Raw genomic sequence first — 14,039 nt, forward strand, 5'->3', positions numbered from 1 at the left:
TTGTTTATCTTTAATAAATTTTGCAGAAATCTCAAGTAAATTTTTTTTCACATTGTCATTATGGGGTGTTGTGTGTAGAATTATGAGGAAAAAAAGTGAATTTAATCCATTTTGGAATAAGGCTGTAACATAACAAAATGTGGAAAAAGTGATGCGCTGTGAATACTTCCAGATGCAGTGTATGTACTCTTTTTATTAAAAACTTACATAGAACTTCAAGGATTGGAAATCCTGGGACAGCTTATAATATAAGCAATCGTTTGTTGTTCATGAGATGCTTTCGCTGATGATCTTGAAGTAGTTGTCTTAGGACATCAGAAGAGGACACTTTTTGGTCCTCGCTGTTTCTTCTCTCCTCCTCCTATCTCGGTCCATAGGATAGGCCATTTTTATATTAGAATTCCATGTCTTTGTGACATGTAATATGGTATTTCTTCATGACATGGGCTTTGTGATATGGCTTTGTGACTTGGGTTATTACACACCTTTGATTCTGTCTGTTAAAGTTCTGTTTCCAATTGATAAGATAATCAATACAGCCTGAGGCAAAACATTGAAACAAATGTTTTTTAAGGTGGTAGTTACTGGTACTGTCAATTAATATCATCTTGTTTGAGTAAAATATAATGAAAATATACATATCTATTAAAAATTTTTTAAAAATGAAGATCTGGTACACTAGGTCACACAGCACTTAAGAAATAGTAGTCAGGGACACTCTTTATTATTTGTTTGCTAGCTAGTAAGGATGTTACATAATAAGCCAGTTTGTTGCACTTAAAGCTTTTTTAGGCTCTTGGCCAAAGACGCCATAAGCATTTGATGAGCTCTCCTTTCATCTCACTTAGATGCTATTTTGTCCTCTTTGATGCAAAGGGCCCAAGACATTCCTTATTTAAACAGCATGGTTAAAAGGAGTCATGAATAGTATAGTATTTCTTGAAATGTCAGCATTTGTAAACAGAGATCTGAGTTTTCATAAGTACCTTGTGTTTGTTTTATTATTTTGCCAAGTTATACTTGATAGGCTACTTCTAATATGATGTCATTTTTGGCAACCATTTTTAAAGTATCAGCTATACCTAAGCTTTTGGACTGTTTTCGCTTTCCCAGTCAAACAGATGTGTCATTAAAGCAAGGGAAGGATTCCTTGTTACACTGCCATTTGTTTGCAGGACTCCTTATAATAATTGGGAGTATCTTTGCTGCATTTTTTTCAGTTATTGATGACAGTGGACCAAGAAAACTTTAATTTCTACTTGCTAGACTAATTGAATGGTCAAGATAATCAAGAGTTGTCCTTTATGCATTTTATAGATGGCACAACAGTTGCATTAGAAATTCTAAAGCAGGTTGCAGTAGAAAATTGTGTATCATACATTTGATCACAGTTTGAATTTTATGTGTAACAGAAAAGAGTGTTTCCACCAATATAACAAGATGTTTGTGGGTATTTTGTCTTTGGAGTGTTATGTTGTGTTGTCAGATCACCTATGGCATGCACCTAACACAGAAGGTAAACTAACCTTGTAGGTTTTTTGCCATGCACTAAACTTATTGACTGATGCTTCCTGTCCAGTAACTGAAGAATACTCCTTAAAATCAATATGAAAAATAAAACTTTAGCACTATTATATCACTAACCAAAGCGACTGGTTTTGCCCAGGTATATTTATATAGTGGATCAAAGTAAGAAAGTAAATGTTTGTGTGTTTTAAATGCTGATTGTTTTTGCTGGCTGAAATGTCTCATTCCATGGTGGTGTGGGGATTGTGGTTCACAATATCACTGCAGGTTCTCCATATTACAGTTCAGTACACCCTCAGAATTTGCGGGGGTTATGTTCCTAGAGCACCCGCGAATTGTGAAAAACCGTGAATTTTGGATGTGGTTAAATAAAATGACTATTTTTATAGTTTAAACCCTAAATATGCCCCCAAAACACTTTAATTTAATTACAAACTCAGCTTAATACATTACCTTAAAAAGAATGTAAAGGTAAACCTGTATACTGTACTGCTATGGCTCCCGCAGTGCTAGAATGTAAAATACCGATGTTACCGCTATATGTACAGTACTGTAATTCATGCAAGCACGTTTTCATTGCCAGAAGCCTTAGAAGGTGCAGGGCATTTCGGTGGCATTTTGGGTCTTTTAACCCTTAAATTGCCACATACTTGGGGGTTAATGCATCCCTGGACACCAAATACTTTTTTGTTGCACTTTAAGTAAACGTCACAATTCACAAAGAAAAAGTGTAATTTTAATAGAACACATTTTTTTTTTATGCAAAGGGCATCACAATTACTGCAACACTGATCATTATACACACTGCTAATGAACTGTAAAAACTATTTTTAAAAAGTACTGGAACAATATGTACAAGATGCAACTGATGCCATGGATGAAATTAAGTAAATCACTGAGCCAACTGTGCTTGAACTGGAAGCACGCATGCACACAGAGGTAAATGCTGGCGCTTGCAGGCTAGTGCAGCGGCTCAATCCCAGAGACAGGCTGCAGGGTGTCATGCTTGGGTTACAGAATTGCACAGAAACACAGGAGATTGTAGAGAGAGGAACTTTATTCAAACACTTCAAACAAACCTGTCTCTTTCAGAAGTAAAACAAGCTCAGTGTGCAGTTATCGATTAAAAGAATAGGCAAACATCATAGGGGAGCGCAACTGGAGCAGAGGACGTCTGGGGGATGCGAGAGAAACAAAGCAATCTGTCAAAAAGGACACGCACTGTTCAGGCTTTTAAGTATGTGTAGCGTCGTGCGAGAAACATCACGCGACAGAGCAGTCGCAAGTAAGGGAGAAATTTGAAAGTAGTCTTAACAGCATTTTTAAGAGGGATTTTTTGAGGAGCTTCCGTGTCTTCTACCGGTGCGTTCTAGCCCCCCTGCTCACAAGGGGCCGGCAGTGGTCATGAGCTGGCTGCTCAATGAATGTACGGCACTGCTGTATCAGCTCCTGCATCCTCGCAAATGGCACTGGGAAACGACTATAGCTGCTTGTGGCGGTTTAAGGGTTAAGGGGAACCCTTAAACAGAGGCCAAAACAAAGCAAACCGGTAATCAAACAGCAAATAAAGAAAACAACAATACCACCCCTGTTCCCCTTTCAGCGATTACACATTAAGGTTCAGGAGCGCTCCTTTCTTTGCAGGATAGCCATGAATCCACTTTCAGTCCTCATGTACACAGACAGACAATCCAGATGCCAAACACGAAACGATCCAGGACAAAACGAATAAGTACAGGTAACCCAATAGAAGGCAGACAGGGACAGGAACTTGAAACACAAATTACAAAAACTTTTTTTTTTTTTTTTTTGCTTTTGGTCACCGGCCCCCTTTTTAAAAGCTGCGCTGACATCCTTTGACCCCAGCACCCTGAGCAGAAGACCAATCAGAGCCACTGCAGGGACTGCTGGAAGTTGCAGTTTCAAATTCTATTGGCTACTTTCACCATCCCAAGCCGCGTTTCCTCTACAGTTGCTTCCTGTTAGCTCTACAGTACAGTACTGCTACGAAAAAAGCCATAAAAATTGTGGAGGATATTTTCGGTTTCTGCTAACAATTATTAGATAGGTTCTAAGGAAAAATCTGCGAATGACTGAGGGCGTGAATTCTGAACCGCGACTTTGCGGGGGTCTACTGTACTTGATTAAAGTCTGCATTGATTAAAAATTGCTACAAATCAAAACCATGTTTTGGCATCAAACCCTAAAATTTACTAATGCCATTTTTATTTTTTTACTGTATACTGAATGTTGACTCCGCATACACCGAAAAAAACTTGTTTCATTGTTTTATCTTGGCTTTTCTCTGTCGAAATTAGTAATGATATGCAGGTGCATGATAGTTTTGGTTTTTGGAAGATTTCGCTTTGATTAAAAAATTTAGTGTTGTCGGTTCAATTCAATGTTAGTGTTACATGTAAACATTGCGACAAAATTCTTATTTACATGTTTGTCCAATATAGAGTAGAGTGCCAGTGTCCTTGTCTGGCAGCCTACTGGGTATATATAAAGGTGTGTTGGAATTTTTTTAGGGGTTACAAGGTTTTGGTTTCTTAAAGGAAAGGAACAATAAACCTTAAGGTTTAAGGTCTTGCAATACTTTTGAATGCTCAACATGGCTAAACACAACCTTTGAGAAGACAAAATGACATACTGTTAGATAAAATTCTTAAAGACAAAACTGGTATCCAGAGTAGTTCAGAAGAAAATCCTGTATCTGTGATCTTAAATGAGATCCTTCTTTGACCAGTTAAAAAAACAAATAAATAAATCTGCCACAGTGTTCTGCTGCTGCATGATGGGTATTGTAATCCCTGCATTGGTGCCTGTTTTTTGGTTTCTGTCTACATTATACCCCTCTCCATGATACACCATATATTTTAAGTTGTCATTGGCAAATGACAAGTGAGATATCTTGAAAATCTTTTCAGCTTGATAAGTGAACAGATAAATACAAATTAAAATTGAATTTATATAGATTATCATATTAATTACTACATACCATAATAATTCAGGATGTTTTCATTTACTCACTGTTTTGAAACAGTATACTTTTCATTCCAGGTTTATTGTTGTCAAATTTGTTTACATCAGTATATGGAGGAGAGAGTTGGTTAGTCTCCTTAGCTTTACTTTTTTTTTCCTCAAAAAAACATGTAAAGCATTGCATTTTTTAGCTTGAAAAAAGACCTTATTTTTTTTAATCTCATCTTTCTACTGTAAAACGTGCAAAACACAAAGTACAAAGTCAGAAGTGTAGAAAGTATAATAATAATACTAATAATAATAATGATGAATAATAACATGAACTGTACATGTGTGAGTGACATGACACTTTTGGATTTTTCTTGATAGTGCAACAGGGTTTTCTTGCTTTATTAAAGTAAACCTTGTGGGATTTTCTATGCCTAAACTTTCATTTCTGTAGATAATCATAATTTATGATTGTTGTTGTGTTACTCAAGATAATGTAATATTTTACAGCTGTACAGTATTTGTCAGATTTTTTTTTTTTTGAGAATATAAAACAAAACTAATCCTAATTTTATGCATTTTTTTTTATTTAATTACAGCCTGGTCTGCTGGGTGTTTTCCAGAAGCTCATTGCTTCAAAATCAAATGATCACCAAGGCTTCTATCTTCTTAACAGCATCATCGAGTATATGCCTCTGTAAGTAAGAGCTCTGCAAAGGGTGGTGAAAAAGTTATCTTAATTTGAAGAGTTCTTCTGATGATTTCAAAATATTGTCATGGTTCAAAGGTGTTTAACACACAACTGTCAAATGTACAGTTTGTGTAAGTACAGTTCTCTGAGTGATGTAAAAATTGTACATACATTTGTGTGAAACATTTACTCCTGACTAACTTCCACTTATGCCCATCTGTTGTTGTAATTAATAGGATTTACTATAACCATATACACTAATTGTGCCTTAGTATCAGTTTGTCTGTGAAGATAAGTCTTTACTCAGTGTTCATATACTGTCTTAGAATAAGCATATTAGCATATATCTATTTTTTTGTTTCTGGTAGTATTGCTTTAACACTAGAATTACCAGTGTCTACGAAAAAACTCGTAGATCCGGCCCACCTTAAAACCATTCGCACCTCTCCGCCAGCATCCTTTGTCCTGTAAATGTGCCAATAAAAACAAGCTGGCTATTCCATCCTCCCACCGACTTAGAACATACACGAGCATCTCCCAGCTATTGCCTTGATTGATTATCTAGGAGTGAAGTGGAGTTTTAGAGTGGAAATAATAGATCGTTATTTGGAATACACGCATTTCATGTGTGTTCCGTTTCTACAGTAATTTGTTTAAACACATTGTTAAAACAGAACCTTTTTCATATTTTAGCAATAAATGTTACAAAATGTAGGCATAAACTATAGAATGTGTGAAGCATGAAGTCAATACAACAGCTTCCGTGGCGTAGTGGTAAGATTTGCTGTCTCAGAGCGCGGCAGGTTTATTGTCCCTCAGAGACCCGAGTTCGATTCCCTGCTGAGGAGAAAGTATTCTTCTTTTTTTTTTTTCTTTTTTTTTTTTTCTTTTTAACCTCAAACGGACATAAAATTTATAAATTGGTATGCACTGTCAGTTAATGAGATCGTTATATTTTCATGTGGGGTGCTCCTTTTAAAATATTTTTTAACAATTGAGACTGCAATTAACATGAACAAGTGTCCTTATAACTGTTATTAAGGTCCATAACACACAGACAGAGCAGTGTGTAATAGAGAGACAGACAGACAGGCAGAAAAGTCACTAGATACATAAATAAATAGGGAAGGCACATGTACTGAAAGAAAAAAAAGATCAACATGTGCGTTGATCCTGCTGCACTGAATAAGCTGACGCGCTCTAACCCGATCTGACTCTAAGTAACAGCGCAAGTACAGACGCAAACCAAATGTATGTGTTTACTGTATAATATTAATGAGTGTGTTTCAAATAGCGATCTATTATTTCCACTCTAAAAATCCAGCAGTTCAGTCACTCCCAGTTAATCAAACAAGGCATGAGCTGGGAAAACTTAGTGGACGTTCTGCGACGGTGGGGGATGGAATAGCCGACTGCTTGCTGTCGTCTTAATCAGCACATGTAGAAGACAAAAGACTCTGGCGGAGAGGTGAGAACGGTTTTAAGGTGGGCAGGATCTACGAGTTTTTTCGTAGACTCTGGTAATTCTAGTATTAATTGCAATGAGACCAAAACTGAATATAGAACTCCAGATGTGGCATTGAAACTCTTAAATCTTAGCGGCTGTTCAATTAGATTAAATTAGTTTTTACCCAATTTTTCCACACTCAGAATACTACTTAATTAAATATCTTTTTATTTTTTTTTTTTGTGGAAACTATGTTGATAGTACTGGTTGTCTCTTAAAATTGCTTTTGTTGATTAGCCAATGAAGTGCATTCAGCCTGGTAGTCCAATATGTAAGAGTTGACCTGTATACTGTGCTTGTATGTATTGTACACACATACAGTGTCATGTGCATGTGTAAATGTACATTCAGGAAAGATGTTTGTACACAAATTTGATCTTTGATTTTTGAGTCATCACTGAGATCTTGTTTATCTGAGTGTGCATCGTAACATGGTAATTTTTCATTTTGAGGATAGTATAGTATCTACATAAATTATAGAGCTGGAAAGGAGCTTTAAAGCGATATGAACTATTTCTCTGCAACTTATATTGAAGGAGACATAGCCGGTCAAAGTCCTAATCCCCCAGAGATCCGCCCACAATAATAAGTTTAAAATAATAAGTTTAAACTTTGTTTGCTTACATCTCCCTTAATATTGATCCAAGAAATATGCAATTTCAGTTCCGTGAGTTACTCATATTACCAAATCAGCATGCCAAGTTTCATTAAGATCTGTGACAATGAGGTCCAAAAGTGAGTGGTACACTTTAGTTTCAATGTCAACTTTCTCTGCTTCTAATAGGAGCTTATTTAAATGCCTATAAAAAGTTAATTTGGGAAGAATAAACTGGGATTCTACTGTATATAGTTCTGCTCATAAGCGTTCACACCACTGGCAGAATCTATAAGATGTTTGCCATTTTTAGAAAATCTGTATGATCATATAAAACAAATTTATTTTATCTAGTTGTAGTACTCTGATCACGTTGTCATCACAGAATTACTTATTGTATAAATTATAATAAACAAAATTACACTAACACTTTGGAAAAGTTTATATATCCTTGGGTTTTAATATTGTGTGTTGCCCTATTGAGCATCAGTGAATGCTGGCAGCCTTTTGTGATATTTGTGAATGAGTCCCTCTAGCTTCTCAAGTGGTAAAACCTGCCTTTCCAGGTCCAATCTAACATGCATGTGTTGTACATGTTGAAACAACATTTCAGACATGCTTACATTTGAATACAAGTTGAGTGTGGGCTTTGCTTGGCATTTTACACAATTTTCCTAGTGATGATCTATGAACCAACCCCAGTCTGCTTGACCTTGGCTAGATATCCACAGTAATGTTGGAATGATACTAAAATTTGTACTACTTTACCGATAGTAGTTTTTTTCCCCCTGTACCTTTGCCAAAATAAATGGATAAAATATAAAATGCACAATTTGTTCTCACCCAAAAAATTATTGACAAAACTGACCACGAAATGTAGTATTAAAATAGTGGTGCGTCTAATTTATTTTAAATATTGTATCAGCTGCAAGCAGGCATGGAAGAGCAACAGGGGTACATATGCTGGGGATTAATACACTGGTGAATCTTGATGAGACTTCTAATGCAGCAGTGAGCACTCCTGTCTAACCAAGACTTCTGCCAGATGTCCGGTCTTCTATAAAGCTTTCTCTGAAATTGGACAGTGTGAAAATGCTACACTTTTTAACACATTATAATAAGTTAATCTTTTCGTAGTTTTATGCAGCACTGATTGCTCCCAACCTGCCCAAGGCTCTCCACTCCTGCATGCCATGCTTTTTCTTGGTAGCTAACAAATATTAATGGAGTGTGCTTTAACTGAAAGTGTGTGCAATGTATAGGCTATATTGCAGATTAATGCTATTTAGTATTACATTGTGCATCACACTTAATAGGCTTGAACTAGTTTGTTTGAGTTGGTTCATCAAACAGGCTTGGGAGAGATTTCATTGTTCATTCGTGGTATATAAAAAATACTGCAAACCCATCTAAGAACATTAATCTTAATTTCTACTGTAAATACCATTTCACACCTTGCAAGTTTTGAGCCCCTAGAAGACATTAATATGAGCCAAGGAATAAATGCTTGGAATGATTTCATGTGTTGCCTCTCTGTAGTGACACAGATTCAACTCTGCTATGCACTTAAATTATTGAAAAAAATCTGCGACAGTTCAGCAGACATATTGTAAGTGTCTTTCTTCATACACCTATGAATCCGCATACATGGTTCATGCTCTTCTTGCATTTTTAATTTATTGTCTCAGGGTTTACTTTTCAATAAAGGCAGTGTAAGCTCCGGTTTCCTCCCACAGTCCAAAGACATGCAGGTTAGGTGGATTGGCGATTCTAAATTGGCCCTAGTGTGTGCTTGGTGTGTGGGTGTGTTTGTGTGTGTCCTGTGGTGGGTTGGCACCCTGCCCGGGATTGCTTCCTGCCTTGTGCCCTGTGTTGGCTGGGATTGGCTCCAGCAGACCCCCGTGACCCTGTGTTCGGATTCAGCGGGTTAGAAAACGGATGGATGTATGTATGTATTAAGATTACTGAATTTGGCATTAAGCTAGTTTACTGCCATTGAGAAAATGCTTAGGTTCCTACTGATAGAGGTGGTGTTCAGGCCAGCAGGGGTTGCTTACTCTGTGTTTTGTGTGTGGATCCCAATATCTTAGTGCGGTGATGAGGGTACTACTGAAAAATGCTGCTGTGTTTCAGAGAATTAAAATCAAGGTCTTGATTCTCTGTGATCACAAAATTCCTGGGTATCTTTAAAAAATGAGTAGGGTGTACTCTGAAGTTCTGGCTAAATTACTTATCATGGCTTTGTCAATTCTGAACCTCTAATAATCCCCTTCACTACCGAATAGCTAATGTGGCGAGTGTACTGGAACTAAAACGACTGCCGTCTCATCATTTACATGGGTGTTGCTTGGTGGTGGTTGAAGTGGCTCCCCCATATCTACAGTATATAAAATGGTTTGAGTAGGTAGAAAATTGGAACATAAATACAATTAACACTTGTACACCTGTCTTTTCTAGCCTTTGCCCTTTTTAAATTAAATAGCCCGAGTGTCCTCTGTTTCATGATATGTCATTGACACCTGCTAAATATTAACTTAACTATAAATATTGACTTCTGATTTCTGAAGTAAACCTTTCCCTGGAAATGTAAGAAGCTGTTTTATAATGTAAAGGCAGATAGTTTACAGTATTTATTTCCTTCATTTCCTCAACAGCATGCCATGATAATGTGTTTCACACATTTTTTCTTTTAAATCAAGAGTTTATATTATAATATAGGCATTTTAAAACTTATTTGAATTTCTTTTTAATAAAATATTCCCGATTTATCATGTTGAATTATTTTATTGCACATCATTTTAGTTTTGTTGTTTTCCCCATATTTTGGTATAGATACAGAATAGACAAAAGAAAAGGGATTTCCCAAGAACAAAGAAACAATGATGTTTATACACAGACACTGATTAGTCAATAAGGCCCAGGTACATATTCTTAACCCTATTAAAATACACTTTTGAACATGGTGGATTTCAGTTAAGATAAATAAATGTAAAAAGTCTGTTATGACAAATAGCATAATGTTCACTATTTTTGTAAATGACTATCTTACAGATTCTGTGTACATAAATGTAGAAGAACTATGCATGTGCGTGTTATTTTTGTGTCTTGTTTTTATTGATTTTATTGTAATCATTCCATACAAATAGATCAATTTTTACAAAAAAAAAATATCGAAAACCACTCCACTCCCACCCCTGAGAAAGAGAGCATGGCCAACAGACTAAAATTTAAAAACAGTAAAAAATAAATAAATTGAAGTGTTTAATAGGTGGATACAGATAAATGGAGAAGAAAAAGAAATAGGGAGAGAATCTACTTCCTCAGTGATTTAACACTAGAATTACCAGAGCCTACGAAAAAACTCGTAGATCTGTCCCACCTTAAATCGCTTTGCACCTCTCCATCAGCGTGTGCCCAAAACATTAACATTTATATGTTACTTACATAAAAGCCAGATCGAATGTTATTTATTAGGATTTATTTACTTACTTCCTACAGCGTAAAGTCACAAGTAGACTGCAGAGCTTCCTGTGTTTGATCGACACAGGCATGCTCAAAAAATACACATGTAATGCCACGAAAAGTGCATGCTGACACTTCAGTTCGCAAGCGATGGTATGAGAATTCGGTCAGACTTCCTTTTTGGGCACACAAACCGTCCAGATCTAAACACTAGCGTTGAGTCGCTCGCGTACTGAAGAATCTATACCTGAAGGTGGAAGCTACCGTCACTGTACTTTGTATATAAGAGCCAGATTGAATATTATTTACCTATTTATCATGATTTATTTGCTTATTTTTCTACAGCATAATGTCACAAGTAGACTGCAGAGATTCCCATGTACGCATTCAAAGTACAGCGACGGCAAAAGTGCGACGTGCATTCTTTCTCTATTGTAGAACTGTCGTCATCATCTGAGTTCACCTCTGTTATAGCGCGTCTTTATGTGAAAACAGCAGTGTCAGATGGGGAGGGGGGGGGGTCGTGAACGTGACTGAGAGAATAAAACTGAATTAAAAAAAAAAAAAAAAACAAAAGCTAACCTTTTCAAGTATCATAAATTTACACAGGCTGTTACAGACTCAAATCAAATATATGTTTTTATTCTAAGATAGTAAGAATAAGAGCAGCTCACTTCGTCCGGGGTCAAACCCGTGAAGTTTGGATTACCAATCAACAGTTGTTACCGTTGCACCACCGAAGCAATTTTATCAAAGGGGTGTGAATGTCGCACCCTAACGCGGGTTCTTTTTCTGCAGTTCTATTCTTGAATAGAAGCGCACTTGTTCTGTTATATTTGTACCTTTTGTGAAAAGTGTTTTTGATATTTGGACTTCAGGCTTCACACATTAAACATGTCATGTGTACATTTTGTCAATTATTACTAAAACATGAAAAACATTTGTTGTAACAATGTGTTTATATAGATTGTTGTAGACATGAAACACACATGAAATGCATGTGTTCCAAATAACCATATAGTATTTATAAAAGGTGTAATTTTGCTTGACTTCTCACTCTATACAACTCTTAACAACTGACATGCAGGTAAACAGACTTGAGCTTAGAAAACTGTGCGGCGGTGGGGGGATGTGATAGTAGGCTGCTTGCTGCTTATCGACACATTTATAGGACAAAAGACGCTGATGGAGAGGTGCGAAGCGATTTAAGGTGGGACAGATCTACGAGTTTTTTCGTAGGCTTTGGTAATTCTAGTGTTAAGAGCTTATTCTAAAATATTATTAATTGGATCCTGCCAGGTTTTGAAGAAGTTCTGCACAGATCCTCTAAGCGAGAATTTGATATTTTCCAATTTCAAAGATTCTTTTTTAAGATTCTTCCAGTTTAACAATACAAGTCTGCGTGCCAATAGTGTAGTGAAGGCAATCAGTTTGTTTGTCCTTCTCCACTTTAAGCTCATCTGGAAGGACACCAAACACAGCTGTTAATGGATTAGGAGGGATTGGGACACCAAGGCTGTCTGAAAAGCACTTCAAATTTTTTGTCCAGAATGATGGTTATTTGGTGCAGGCCCAGAACATGTGGCCCAGTGAGGCTGGAACTTCATTGCAGCATTCACAGGTTGTACCTTGCCCTGGAAACATTTTGGACAGTTTCAAGCGAGACAGATGTGCTCGATTATATAATTTTGAGTTGAATAATTGTATGCATTGCGCATATGGAGCTCAATTGAATTCTCTGAATTGCTACCTTCCACTCCTTTTCTGATATGTTGAGTGAGAGATCCTTTTCCCATTGTCCTCTTGGATCTTTGAAAGGGAGGGACTGTAAACTATTTTTATATATTGTAGAAATGCTGGCAGAGTCCTTGAGACTGAGAAATATTATTATTTTTGTCTGTTGATCAGATTAGAAATTTCCAGTCTATAGAATTTTGTAATATTGAGTAATGTAAAAAAACGCAACAATTGTTTGCATTTATCTCTAGCTGCTGTAAGCTTTTTTTTGGGATAAGTCTGTCTGCCCGTCTGTCAGATTTATGTATTTTTGCAACCTGTTAAAACTACTACTATTTGACACTTTTTCTGAAAGTGTCTGAAGCTGAAGCCTGTCATTATAAACACCAGATTGATTTTATTTTAGACTTCAGACATGGCAGTGAAATATTCATTATTTGCAAGAGGGAAGAAGACTGAACATTAGTAATTTTTAGTTCATAAAAAGTATATTTATATAATCAACCATCAACTTTTAATTTGACCCCATTTATTTTGCATCAAATATAATCTTTATCTCCATTTTTTTTCAACAGACTACTGCAAGTTCTTCATTTATTTGTGAGGGTGTGTTTCCTACCAAACTAAATTTTTGTGCCTTTTGTTTCCAGAGAGTCGATTAATCCATATCGAAAGCAGATCTTCATTCTACTATTCCAAAGGCTTCAAAACTCTAAAACAACAAAATTCATCAAAAGTAAGTTGACCAGCCTTGTGTTCTTTTAATCATTTGTGTCAACACTCAGCCTGTTCTTCCCTGCCAGAGGAAGAGCTGTATGCTGTGGTGTATTACCCACTTTCTGAATTCTACTGTATGCTTGATTCAGACTTCAATTGTTTGCATTTTCTAAGCATGAAGCATTTAGAGTTCAACTCATAGTTCTCATTTCTTTGTGTTTAAGCCCTCCATGTTTTAAAAAGTTTTACAGTCTATCTAGTCTGTCATCTTTGGCTACTCTTGCTTTTTAAATCATTGAATAATTGAATTTTGTCCTTTCATTTTCTTTTGGTTTTTCGAACATTTGCCCTGTTCTGAATGAGGTAGCCCAAGAGTCTTCTATTTCATACACTGTCATTCACAGCTGCTAAATTAGATAGCAAAATCTAAGTATTTGGCTGCATGTTAATGAATTAACTACTAATCTTTACAGTAAACCATTCCCTGTTTGCATGTTGGAAACTGCTTTATGGAGTTTAGTTTCTATTAACTTCCTCAGTAGCTTACCATGATGATTTTTTCGCAGGTCTCTCCAGCTTCACAGCAACTATTTCACACTAAACTGTTTGTATTGTTATATGTTATGCATTGATTTACACTTCATTATGATTGCAACTTGATGCTTCATTTATATCCTTTCTATTCTGCTTCTGACCTGATCTGTCTTTATTGTTAGCACTCTGCTATTAATTCAGCTTAAGTGTAATGCCCTACAGTTCCTATAGCACATCATTCCTTCTAAAATAAATTGTATTTTCTTTATTTTTTAATGATGAAATGCTCTGGCTTT

At 36.2% G+C, this 14,039-nt stretch overlaps 1 protein-coding gene across 1 annotated transcript in view; it reads left to right on the forward strand.

Moving 5' to 3' along the window:
• cse1l (CSE1 chromosome segregation 1-like (yeast)) overlaps positions 1-14,039 on the forward strand; it is a 267,035-nt gene that overhangs the window by 214,273 nt on the left and 38,723 nt on the right. Inside the window, exons 20-21 of the mRNA XM_051932995.1 lie at positions 5,100-5,197; positions 13,143-13,228. Coding sequence (XP_051788955.1) covers positions 5,100-5,197; positions 13,143-13,228 — 184 coding nt within the window. The remainder of the gene's footprint in view (positions 1-5,099; positions 5,198-13,142; positions 13,229-14,039) is intronic.

This window comes from Erpetoichthys calabaricus, chromosome 10, assembly GCF_900747795.2.
Source record: "Erpetoichthys calabaricus chromosome 10, fErpCal1.3, whole genome shotgun sequence".
Taxonomy (NCBI): Eukaryota; Metazoa; Chordata; class Cladistia; order Polypteriformes; family Polypteridae; genus Erpetoichthys; species Erpetoichthys calabaricus.